The sequence below is a fragment of the Hippocampus zosterae genome, chromosome 2 (genome assembly GCF_025434085.1).
Source record: "Hippocampus zosterae strain Florida chromosome 2, ASM2543408v3, whole genome shotgun sequence".
In the NCBI taxonomy this organism is placed as follows: domain Eukaryota; kingdom Metazoa; phylum Chordata; class Actinopteri; order Syngnathiformes; family Syngnathidae; genus Hippocampus; species Hippocampus zosterae.
This window is the reverse complement of record NC_067452.1, coordinates 17853532-17866056: the sequence shown is the minus strand read 5'-3', so window position 1 is coordinate 17866056 and position 12525 is coordinate 17853532. Positions and strand designations below refer to the sequence as shown.

Below are 12525 nucleotides of genomic sequence, written 5' to 3'. Positions count from 1 at the left end.
GTTGGGTTTCGGTTTGGAAGTCAGAAAAGGATAACAGTTAGAATTCACAATAACCTAACTGGTAAAAAAATTGTTTCTCAGCTTTCGATTCACAAGAATTCATCGAGCGAAAGGGAGTCCAACCATCTGCTGGTTATGAAAGGTGCCCCTGAGAGGATTTTGGACCGTTGCTCTTCCATCATGATCCAGGGCAAAGAGCAGCCTCTGGATGATGAGATGAAAGATGCCTTCCAAAATGCCTACCTCGAATTGGGAGGTTTGGGAGAGAGAGTGCTCGGTAAGGGTTAGTGGAAGTTTGGTGAGCAGCATCGTTCATCATGCAGTTGAAAGACTCATGAGCATTTTTTAAAAATTGTTTTAGGTTTTTGTCATTTCAATTTGCCCGATGACCAGTTCCCAGAAGACTTTGCTTTCGACACCGATGAAGTGAACTTTCCCACTGAGAACCTCTGCTTCATTGGCCTAATGTCCATGATAGACCCTCCTCGAGCAGCTGTGCCCGATGCCGTCGGCAAATGCAGGAGCGCTGGGATCAAGGTATGCTTTTGCTGCCCGATTGCTGCTGGTGAATAAGGCCTTTTTGTTTCAGATTCACAAAAAAGTCAAACAACACTTTATCTTTGAGGTGATCATGGTGACGGGGGATCATCCAATCACAGCTAAGGCCATCGCTAAGGGCGTTGGCATTATTTCTGAAGGGAATGAGACCGTTGAGGATATTGCTGCACGTCTCAACATCCCAATCAATGAAGTCAACCCGAGGTACTTGGTGCGGAAAAAGCAGCTGCATGATAGTTTTGATCACTTGTAGAGCCAGATGATCATAATCTGCGCCCAATGCCCACTCACTCACAATAGCTTTATGATATTTTAGTTCCATGCAAACCCAGTTTTGGTGCATGTACCACTTGAAGTTAAAGTGACCAAAACTTTGCTGCAGGGATGCTAAAGCCTGTGTTGTCCATGGTGGAGACCTTAAGGACCTGACCGCAGAGCAGCTTGATGACATTCTGAAGTACCACACTGAGATTGTCTTTGCCAGAACCTCTCCGCAGCAGAAACTGATCATTGTGGAAGGCTGCCAGCGAACGGTTACAGAATGCACTACTTTGTGCATCATTCATTTTTTTGGGGCTGTGCAAAATCTTGGTCATTGGTCATTTTCCCTCAACCCTTTTTAATTTCTTCACCATCCAGGGAGCCATTGTTGCCGTGACTGGTGATGGCGTCAATGACTCTCCAGCGCTGAAGAAGGCTGACATTGGTGTCGCTATGGGGATTGCCGGATCTGACGTCTCCAAGCAGGCGGCTGACATGATCCTGCTGGATGACAACTTTGCTTCTATTGTTACTGGAGTCGAAGAAGGTAATGCGGTGCCTCTGAGCTGTCTGGCCGGAACATGTTTTTTAAACACCATTTATGTGTGCTTGTCCTACTAATCAGGGCGTTTGATCTTTGACAACTTGAAGAAGTCCATTGCTTACACTCTGACCAGTAACATTCCTGAGATCACCCCCTTCCTCCTCTTCATTATTGCCAACATCCCCCTGCCTCTGGGTACCGTCACCATCCTTTGTATCGACCTGGGAACTGACATGGTGCGTGTATGACTTCTTTTCAAGTTGCTTTTGTGTGTTCGAGTTGTGTCTGTGCACAGCTAAATCGTCATATGCTGCCTTTCAGGTTCCTGCCATCTCATTGGCTTATGAAGCAGCTGAGAGCGACATCATGAAGAGACAGCCTCGAAACCCCAAAACAGACAAACTGGTCAATGAGAGGCTCATCAGCATTGCCTATGGACAAATTGGTAAATTTTAAACCACACTTTGGGCTCTTTATGTCCTCGCGAGATTTTTCAGGTGGGTTGGTATCTAGGTCTTCTAATATAAATAGAAAAGAAACATACACCAGAAATAGGCCCACACTGATCGAGAAACCATATGTTTGAGTGATGACAAATTGGTGTTCTTTTTCGTAATGAAGCCAGGAATAAACGTGTTCAACCTTGTTAATGTGGCCTTCACTCAACAACAAAAGAACGTAATGCAAACACGCAATAGACCTGAACAAATTGCTTCCCTATCTCAGTTCTCTGAAAATAATGAATTAAAAGTGTTTTCATGTGAAAACAAAATATTTTTAACAGCACTCCACTGTGTCTCATGATTTCTCACATTGGAGGATTTATGATTTTTTTTCAAGGTAATTTCGTAATGGATCCATTGACTCAGTTATTTGTAGATTGACAGATGTCTTGTCTTCATTTGTCATAAGGACCTCCAGACTAATCAGTTAATGGAATCACGTATTGATCTGGGATTTAGTCTCAAGATCCGTTGTCATCAGAAATTTTTTAACTATTTTCCTGCTGACAACGTGATGGTGTAATGTTGGTTATCCAATCACGTTGCTGCTTGCAGGCATGATCCAGGCTCTTGCCGGCTTCTTTACCTATTTTGTGATCTTGGCTGAGAACGGCTTTCTGCCCCGGACATTGTTGGGCATCCGTGTGTCCTGGGACAACAAGTACTGCAATGATCTGGAGGACAGTTACGGGCAGCAATGGGTCAGTACAATCACATTCACATGGAGTCTTTCAACATTGCGGGTCTTCATTTTGCTGCCTGTTTGTGTGTGCAGACTTATGAGCAGAGAAAGATCGTTGAGTTCACGTGCCATACGGCATTCTTTGCCAGCATTGTCATTGTCCAGTGGGCTGATCTGATCATCTGCAAGACCAGGAGGAACTCTGTCTTCCAGCAGGGCATGAGGTCAGTGAAAAACATCAACTTAACGATATGTTAAATATTGGATCGTTTCCACGCTGCATCGAATTGATTGTCCCAAACTGAACACAATTATATCAAAACCGTTTGGCCTTAAAAGATAGTTTTTGGTAGTGCTGTCAGACGATTTAAAATTGTGTGATTAATTAATTACATCTGTAATTAATAAATCTAATTAATCTATATTTATTTGTAATCTATATCTCATCTAAAAATTTATGGGAAAACCCCTATTTTAATTTTAAATGTGTTACATTGTTGAGGCAGATCAAAAGATAAAAGAACACGTGGCATTATAAAGTATTTTATTGTTTTTCAGACCTGAACAGATGCAGTCCTAGCCATTTACTTTCTGCTGTATTTGAGACTAGTCAGTCTTACCTGCAACCTTTAGTTTCGACCACGTTGTTTTTGTCAATCTCCAAATTACAAAATCAAAATTATATAGAACACCAGGTCCTTAGAAAGTGCTTAGGTCAACATATCAAAAACAGTAAGAACAATTTTCTGAGCAATACAAGTACTCAACACTGAACTTAATAAACAATAAATAAAATGGACCCTTAAATAACAGTGCTGTAAGTTAGCACTTCAGAAATAACACTGTTCATCATGACAAACTAAAAGTGCTGAAATAAACATTGTGGTTGATGTTCTAGTAGTCGACAGAGGACACATCAATGATGCCTCATACGTGGGGTGTTCTTGAGTTTAGTTTGCCGAAGAGCTTTGCTATGGATAGCTCGCTCGCTATATTGCTAATTTTTTCAGTGCTAATGTTAGCTGTGGCTGCACTTGTGACTGGGTGCTTTGCATTGATGAGGGATGGCTAAATTTGAGCTGCTTTGGTGGTAAGCAAAATCCTTTTTACAAATTAGGCACAACAATTTACCTTTATCAATTGTGTCGTCAGGGCGTTTTTGGAATGTAAATTTGGAATTGAATTGAATACAACCTTTCCAATCATTGTGCCGATAACTCTCAGATGCTGCTACATTTTCACCTCTCCATTCCTCACCGCTGCTTACTGAGCCCATCCAATTCTAATAGGAGCCTATAAGCTTCGGCTAAGCCAGCCCCAACATAATGGCAGCCAATCAATGTCCGCTTCAGGCTGTGACTGACAGTTGTTTCCCCACCCTCAACAACTTGAACCCAGGAAGCCAACACATAAAAAGTGCATTCAGAAAAAAGAAACCCAACCTGCAGAAACAATAAAGGCAGAGATTAAAATGTAGATTAAGGCGATTAAAAAAATAACACGCAAAATGTGATGTAATTAATTCATCACAATTTACGCGATAATTTGACACCTCTAGTTTTACGATCGCATGGCTTCTTTTATGAGTGAAATATTATTTTCATTATACAGGAACAAGATCTTGATCTTTGGGCTGTTTGAGGAGACTGCCCTGGCTGCTTTCCTCTCTTACTGCCCTGGCATGGACGTCGCCCTAAGAATGTACCCTCTCAGGTGAGTAGGATGCCAGTAGGTCACACGACCGTTCCGCCTCGCAGCGCGATATCTAATTTCCTTGTATGTATATGCATGTGTTTTTCCAGGGCCAACTGGTGGTTCTGCGCATTCCCATATTCCCTGCTCATCTTTATCTATGATGAAATCCGCAAGCTGATCATCAGACGCTGCCCTGGAGGTGAGATCAAGCACCATGATTTTATTATCTTGTAATGCAACAGCGTCCTGCTCTCTTGCTTTCCCTCTATTACAAACTTGTGTTAAGTGAAAGAAAATCTTAATTTCCGCTTTAAACTTCCTCCTCAGTGAACAGGTGGAAAATAGTGGCATTGCAACCCAATTTGTTTCTGTAATATGTCATCCCCCTGTGTTTTCAGGTTGGGTGGAACAAGAGACCTACTATTGAAGACCCACCAGCCCGTCAGCTCTCATCTTCCCCTCCACTCCCATCGTTGCATGAATATTGTCTTGCTGCTTGGAATAAAATTTTAACCTCTGGGGGGGGAAAGAATAACCCATCGGAACATGTTTTTATATTAGTGAATGCTTGATACTACTATTATAGACATACTGAGATGGAACGTGCTGATGATACGTATATGACAAATGCTAATCATGACATGAACACTGAACATTGACTTTGACTATGCGTGCCTTGTTTCTGAAACAGGACCAATTTTATACATGTTTTTAACAGTTATAAATGTTCAATAAAATGCGCTTGAGTCAGGTCCTACATATTTGCTGTGCTTGTTTTTGATTCTGTCATTTTTATTTGACAAGTTCAGGCTCAGCTATTATGCAAACTGATTTATTGTCCTATTAGAAACAACAAGATAACCATTTTTTTTACCTCGGGGTTGGAGTCCCACCATGTTAGAAAGAAAATTTGGATGATGTTTGTGATACATTTAAATATTGTACTGACAGTATTCATTTGGACTTACTTAGGTTGCAACTTCCTCCAAAGTACAGTAAAAGTAAACAGCACTGTATGTCACATGCTGAGGTGGTGGGCGGGGTTAATGACGTGATTGGTTGAACTGGAAAAGCAATTTCCACATTGTCGTGTGTGCACCTAATTAAAGTAGAGCATGTGTACTTCCTATCCCTAGCCGTTACAAATAACTTCGCAAACAATGTCGTAGTTGCAGAAAGACTAACTCATCACTCAGAATGTCACGTTAGAAGGAAGTAAAGACGCTCCCCATCTTGATGGAAGATTCCTCATACCATACTACAATTGCAGCAATGTTGTGTCCAAGGACCGGCAATCCGAGCCCAAGGCCAAGGACTTGACTCCGAGGCCAAGGCCAAGGACTTGGAAAGTTTTCCGGGGCAAGGCCAAGGACTTGAGAAATTTTCCGAGGCCAAGGCCAAGGACCAAGGACTGATTTTAAAACTGAGGCCTAGCCGAGGAGATGTATAAAACAATGCTATCATACCACTTGGCAGGTCTGCATGATTTGCAACACCCCTCCATCATATAACCCTTTGCACTCCCTAACGCTTGAATGAAGTGTTTTTATTAAAAGAGTAGAACAGTCAGGGTACGTGTTATTTATACTGAGAAAAGAAAAATAAATAAAATGGCTCAGAGCACAAGTTGAGAAATGACTGCTTAGAAGTCAATCACTGACTGCAGAAAAATCGGTAATCTCTCAGTGAGAATTTTACAGTTTACCGGCAGCGAGTCCCAGGGACTAGCTGATCAGAAAAGTATGAGTGCCATTATGGATTGAGAGAGTGCCAAATTTTGAATTCTGAAAGGGTCAACTTATTCAATTGCATAAGATAATAACACAAACAACAAAGATAAACAAATGCTGCAAAAATTTAAATAATTCAGGAGCAGGCCTGAGGATTTCGGAAATTCATGGTAGCTGTTTTTCGGTTCTGTCGGATTACCCAGTGGGAAACCACGATTACAAATGTTGGGTTCCGTAAACGTTCATCATGGGAACCCATTTTTCTATTTTGACTGATATTGATAATCAAGAATTTTGAACATCAAAAGTATGTTTCAAGGGTCAATGTTTGACAACGATGCATTAACAATGAACATTACATCAGCAGCTGTGTACTCCAGGTTTATTCTAAAAAATAAATGGATCAAAAACGGGTGTGCTCATGTGGCATCATCAGAGTATTTTTTCCAATCTCACACTGCAAAGATTAATTGACTAGTAATCATTAATACAGGTAAGTATTGATGTGGCTTTACATCCTCTTCCCAAGACGATGCATGTGTAATCTACGATCAATTTGATGAAAGAATTTAACACACGTCATCATGAGTTCTACCAACAGTTAACATTGTCGGTGAAGGCCCTCGTTATCGAGGAATGCGGCCCCCAGGACAGGGCGACGGCTCCTGGTGCTTGTGTCTCCGATGACTGTGGAGGCCCAGTCTTTCCCGAAAACCCCGCCCGCAGGATTGACAGAAGTGGGTTGGGGGACCGGGAGGTTGCAGGGCCCTCTCCTTCCTCCGCGCTCACCGGTCCTCCTCCGCAGCGACGCGTCAAGTATAGAAGACCCCGCCCCGCACAGCCCCACGCCAGGCCGCCCGATCCGCGGCCAGGTCAGCCCACTGTGCGGGGGGAATCCGGCACCGGTGAAGATGACCCTTTAGCTGGTCTTTGAATCATCTTTTCGGGACACCGTGGGGACGGGTGCCCTACAGCAACTCCGCGTAGAGGAGCTGCTTCGGGAGACGGTCGTTGCTCATCCGCTACACGTGGCCCACCGCAGTTGGGCCAGGGTGATCATGGCCTCGATACTCGTGAGGCCAGCCCAGGTGAGGATCTCATTATTAGTCAATCTCTCCTCCCAGGAAACGTTGAGGAGAGATCGGAGTCGTCCTAGGTGGAACCTCTCGAGCCTCTTGATGCTGCTCCGATAGAGGGTCCAACATTCGGCGCCATAGAGAAGTCGGGAGGACGACAGACTTATACACCCTGATCTTCGTGTTGGTGGAAATGGCGTGATTCCTGAAGACCCGACGACCGAGGCGTCCAAAGGCTGTGTGGGCGGCCTGGATACGGTGAGTGAGGTCCTCCGTGAGGCCGGCGTGCTGCTAGATTATGCTACCCAGGTAAGGGAACGCAGAGACCTGCTCGATGGGTTCGTCGTCTATGGTGATTTGGGCTGGATGATGGTTCAGGTGGAGGGTCTTGGTCTTTTTGGTGTTGACGGAGAGGCCAAAGGTCCTGTACGCCGCGGCGAAGCCGTCCGCGATGAGCTGGAGGCCCCAGGAGGAGTTGGAGACCGCAGCATTGTCACCAGAGTACTGGAGTTCGCTGACGGTCGTGACCATGGTCCCCCCTTGCTCCTAAAACGGCTGAGGTTGAAGAGCGACCCTTCAGTTTGGTAGCGTAGACTGATTCCGTGCTCCTTGACAGGCGTGACGTGGTGGATGAGCGCGGCGATGTAGAGGCAGAACAACATCGGCGCCACCGTGCAGCCCTGTTTGACACCTGTCCGAACCAGGAATGGGGGAGTCATTTCGCCCTGAGTCAGGACGCAACCCTTCATGCCGTCGTGAAACATCCGGATGAGGGATATAAATTTGGGGGGGGGCAGCCTTGACGTTCCAGCACTTTCCAGAGTGCTGCTCGGGGCACAGAATCAAACGCTTTGGCCAGATCATAAAAGATGGCGTGGAACTCCCTCCGCTGCTCCCGGCACTTCTCCAGGAGCTTTCTGGCGCAGAACACCATGTCCGCGGTTCCCCTGCCTGGACGAAAGCCCGCCTGGGACTCCGGAAGAACCTGCTCAGCGAGACAGGTGAGTCGGTCGGCCAGTATACGACATGAGTTTTCCAGCAGTTGACAGCAGGGAAATTCCACGATAGTTTCCACAGTTTGTCGCCCTTCTTGAATATCGTGATGATGACGGAGTCCTTCAGTTCTCCAGGCACCGTCTCCTCGACCCAGCATTGAAGGATTAAGGTGTGGAGGCGGGTGAGGAGATGTGCAACCCCAGCTTGTGAAAGTTCTATCGGGATGTCGTCAACTCCAGCAGCTTTGTTCTTCATCCTCCTCAGGGCTCCGGAGATCTCCCGGAGAGTAGGCAGCTCCGTCATCCAGTGTTGCACAGGGACCTGGGGGACAGGATCGAGGAAGCCGTCTGTTGCGCATGTCGGACGGTTCCGGAGCTCCATGAAATGCTCCTTCCATCGCTGGTGAGTATCCTCCTTTTCCTGCAGGATTGTGCCGTCCTTTGCCTTCACAGCCATTGGAGGACTGTGAGCCGGACCGATGATCTTCCTCGTAGCTTCGAAGAAGGATCTGGTATCGTGACGGTCAGCGAAACTCTGCATTTGGTGGGCAAAGTTGACCCACCATTGATTTTGGATCCTCCGGATCTCTCTCTGTGCTTCACTCTTGGCCGCCCGGTAGACTTCTTCATGTCTCTTGGAGGAAACACAGTTCTGCCATGCAATGCGAGCCTCTGTCTTTCTTGAAATAAGTGGCTCAATTTCTTCCAGGTTTTTGGCAAACCAATCTGGATTTCTCCTCTTCTGGATACCGAGGACCTCTTCCGCGAATTTGGTGAGCGCAGTTTTCAATTGCTCCCAGTCTGAGTGGACAGTGGCAGGAAGGGTCCGAGGTTGAGTGTCCAGTTTGTCCGCGAGGGACGTCTGGTACTGTTTGAGGACTTCGGGATTCCTCAGCAGCCCAACATTGAAACGTATCCTCTTGGGGATCTTCTTCCTTCTTTTCGCAGGAGGGATCTTCAGCCTAAGTCTTGAGGCTACCAGCCTGTGATCGGACCATCCGTCATCCATGGAGCGGATTGCCCTCCTGACCATGACGTCCGCTCGGTCGCAGATGCGGGTAAGGACGTAATCGACCAGGTGCCAGTGGCCGGATCTTGGATGTTGCCAGGTAGTCTTGTGCTTGTTGGCCATCCGAAACAGTCTGTTGGTTATTACCATCTCCGTCTCTGCGCAGAGACCAAGGAGTAGTTCTCCATTTTCGTTGCAGTTGCCAACGCGTTCCTTCCCCAGAATCCCTCCCCAAAGCTGATGGTCCCAGCCCACACGCGCGTTGAAATCCCCCAGAACCAAGAGCTTATCCGGGGGTTGACGCGAGGATCAGGCCATGGCGTCCAGGGTAGGTGCATAGGCGCTGATGATCACAAGGGATTGGGATTGACACAGAGGTAGGGTGATGGACATGAGTCTCTCAGAAGTTCTTACGGGGATGATGTTGTGATCCCTAACCAGACGTGACTTAACGCAGAACCCTACACCGTGAATTCTTCTCTCCTCCACAGCTCGTCCGCTCCAGAAGAAGGTGTACCCGTGCCGAGACTCCTCGATGTGCCCGGCGCCAGGGAGACGGGTCTCGGAGAGGGCCACAATGTCCAGGCCGAGCTTCTGAATCTCAAGGACGATGAGGGCAGTCCTACGCTCCGGTCTTTTTGCTCTTGCATTGTCCATCAGGGTTCGTACATTCCAAGCGCCGATTTCCAGGAAAGCAGTCCGGTTATTGTATTTGTATTTGTTTCGCCCGCATGAAGGATGAATCTGCTGGAGGCGGGTCTCCAGCCAATCGGTGGCGGTGATGGCCGTGTTTAGGCCGCCTTTTATTGGCCCTTCCTCGGATTGAGGGGAGCAGCGCTACGACTAAAGAGTCCTGCTCCGCCACCGTGGTCGCTGCCTCTCCCTTGCACCATCACCAGTTCACAAGGGGAGCGACCATCGTGCCACGGCCGCCGAGGTGTGGTTGTGGAACTAGGGACGTGGGCCCTCATCTGAGCCTGTCCCCGACGTCCCGCGCCATCGCCGCCGGACTTCTTGAGGTTAAGGGGATCGGGAGAAGGGGGAAACGGGTTGAGGGGGCAGGAGGGGGAGGGGGAGAATCGCCATCCTGGGGGCTATTTAGCTTGAGGGAGGGGGACGGGTCGCAACCCCGCCCCCGCACTTCGACCCCGTGGCCAGGGTCCACGGCAGCGCGGTGGCCGACGGTGGTGGTCCAGGGGGTCTGCAGCACCCGAGGTTGGACCGTGGGTGCGCCGGGCCCAGTGTTTTATTTTGAAGGGTGGGCATTCCTTCATAACCCATGGGGATGGTCTGCTTGGGGATCCGGGCCGCCGCCTTGCTAGGTGCTTAACGCCAGGACTGCGGTGGATTTGTATACCGCCGGACGTGGTCCCGCGGGATTTTGCTGACCCGAAGGTCATTACCACTTCGCACCAACTCTCCAGTGATGGAAAGTCCCATCAATTCGGCGTGGAGGCTCCCTTACGGACTTCACTGCGATCCACTAGGAATTGGCGACGGTTCGATCCCCACCTTTGAGCCTAGGGATCGCAGATCTTTTGCGAAGTAGTTAACATTAGCATTACTACACGTTGTGGCGAATATTTTATTCATAAAGTTACCATGCTACAACCAGTAAATGATAGAATAACCAATACTGTTTCATAATATTTTTCACAGCGATTAGCCTACAAATCTAATGACCAATTTGCCTCGTAATCGTGCCTCGCGTGGTGTTTTGCTCTCGCGTTCTGTGCATATGGCACAGGTGAGTTTAGTGATACGCCCTTTGGACGATTCATACGAAAAATCAGACAAGCATTCCCATTTCTTAAATATCGTAATTAGTGGACCTTGATGAGTTTTTTTCGCCGCCATCTCAAACTTCCATCCGCGCGACTGCTCAGTTTGCGGACTAAAATAACAACCCGTATGCGCACATAACGTCAACTTCACAACAATAATAATAAATAATTAAATCAACCATGATTTTGAACTATGTATTATCAATATTCATTATTCCAAACATGAGAAAGCATTCAGCTAACATAACTGGAATCGAGCAAAAGGACTCCAAATCCCAACGGCCAAACCCGGAGATGAAGTGCCGGCATTATTGACTCCAGCTGTTACCCAAATTACTTGGTTTAAACATTCTAGTGCGACCGCCCAAACGTGACGACTGTGCAAAAATAACTAAATAAAAGACACCACTGTTACAGAAAGTCTTACACACTACTCAAACTGCCGATCGCGAACGCAACAAACCGTGATTGGAACTAACTGTGATGCCGCTCTTTACACGTTGCGCTAACTGTCACCTGTCAGTGGCAGACCCGCTCCTCTTAAAGCGACAAAGTTAATCCATCAATATGGGATTCCTTCGTGATTTTTGCGGTCCTTATGCAAGGGATTCTAGGCTCTAATCCCTCATTGTGTCCGAGGACCGGCCGTCCGAGGCCAAGGCCAAGGACTTGACTCCCGAGGCCAAGGACCATGGACTTGACTACGAGGCCAAGGATCAGCTCGAGGAACACATCTCTGAATTGCAGACAACCATATTTCTCAGTAAATATGAGAAATGTCAACCGGTAAGGAGTCTATTGATCTTCTAAGACACCAGTTGCATGATGATGACTAGCTGGCTTCTTTTACAGTGAGGAATGCGTTTGCATGTTTTGTATGTTGTTTACATTTTCACTTTCACTTCTTGACACTGAACAATGAAATCAAGTGCTCTACAATATTTTTCTAATCAAATACTTTTTTAACTTTCAGACTAGAGGACAACTACTTGTAACACTGCATTGTCATTGTACCTTTCATTGGTGTTGAACCAGTTTAGAGCACACTAAGAGCTTCAATAGCTTCAATACAGTACACTATTTGCATGGTTACTGTATATGCCTACAGCGAATGAGAGGGGTCAAATTCTTAGAAACTGCCATCAGTATTATGAAGTGCAGTTGTTGCACATACTGCAAACTACAAGCACAATATTGTTACATTATTACTATTTATTGTATCATTCCATTCTTTTCCTGGTAATGACCAGTTTGTGCTTTAACAGGCAGCCTCTGAGAAAGACAATGATTCCCAGCATGATTTGAAGAAGTGAATTAATTAGTTGGCCAAGCTAGCACCGTCTTTGAAGTTACACAATTTAGAAAAGTTGAACGCAATGCAAATGTGTGTGTAACAGACGACTTGAGTGCCTCCAAAATAAACGGTAATTGGCACACAAGTGAATGTTGACAGCTGTCTCTCATCCCATGGAAACATCCTCATTTGGCTTGAACTCAAGTGGCCCGGCAGCTCATTAGAAAGATGTATTTGATGTGTACCAGGTTGCGGTGTGCCAGCATCCTGAAAATATTTTGTTTGTTAAATGCCTTAATATTTAGAGTATACAATTTTGCTAGTCTCACTTCTCCTTTGCCATCAGATATATAGCATTGTAAAAACCTCAGAATCCCTCAAAAAATAAAACCAT

At 46.4% G+C, this 12525-nt stretch overlaps 1 protein-coding gene across 3 annotated transcripts in view; it reads left to right on the top strand.

Annotated features, from left to right (window-relative positions):
* The window catches only part of LOC127595824 (sodium/potassium-transporting ATPase subunit alpha-1), a 29707-nt gene extending 24707 nt beyond the window's left edge, over positions 1-5000 (top strand). For 2 of the 3 annotated variants that reach the window (XM_052057706.1, XM_052057710.1), the window contains 12 exons: positions 82-277; positions 362-537; positions 626-762; positions 941-1091; positions 1198-1366; positions 1445-1599; positions 1685-1808; positions 2422-2567; positions 2642-2772; positions 4160-4261; positions 4351-4442; positions 4642-5000. In XM_052057706.1, the coding sequence (XP_051913666.1) occupies positions 82-277; positions 362-537; positions 626-762; positions 941-1091; positions 1198-1366; positions 1445-1599; positions 1685-1808; positions 2422-2567; positions 2642-2772; positions 4160-4261; positions 4351-4442; positions 4642-4670 (1608 nt within the window). In that variant the 3' untranslated portion in view covers positions 4671-5000. Of the gene's footprint in view, positions 1-81; positions 278-361; positions 538-625; positions 763-940; positions 1092-1194; positions 1367-1444; positions 1600-1684; positions 1809-2421; positions 2568-2641; positions 2773-4159; positions 4262-4350; positions 4443-4641 lie in introns of all 3 variants that reach the window. The other variant, XM_052057708.1, reaches the window with a different exon arrangement.
* Positions 5001-12525: the final 7525 nt, after the last annotated feature.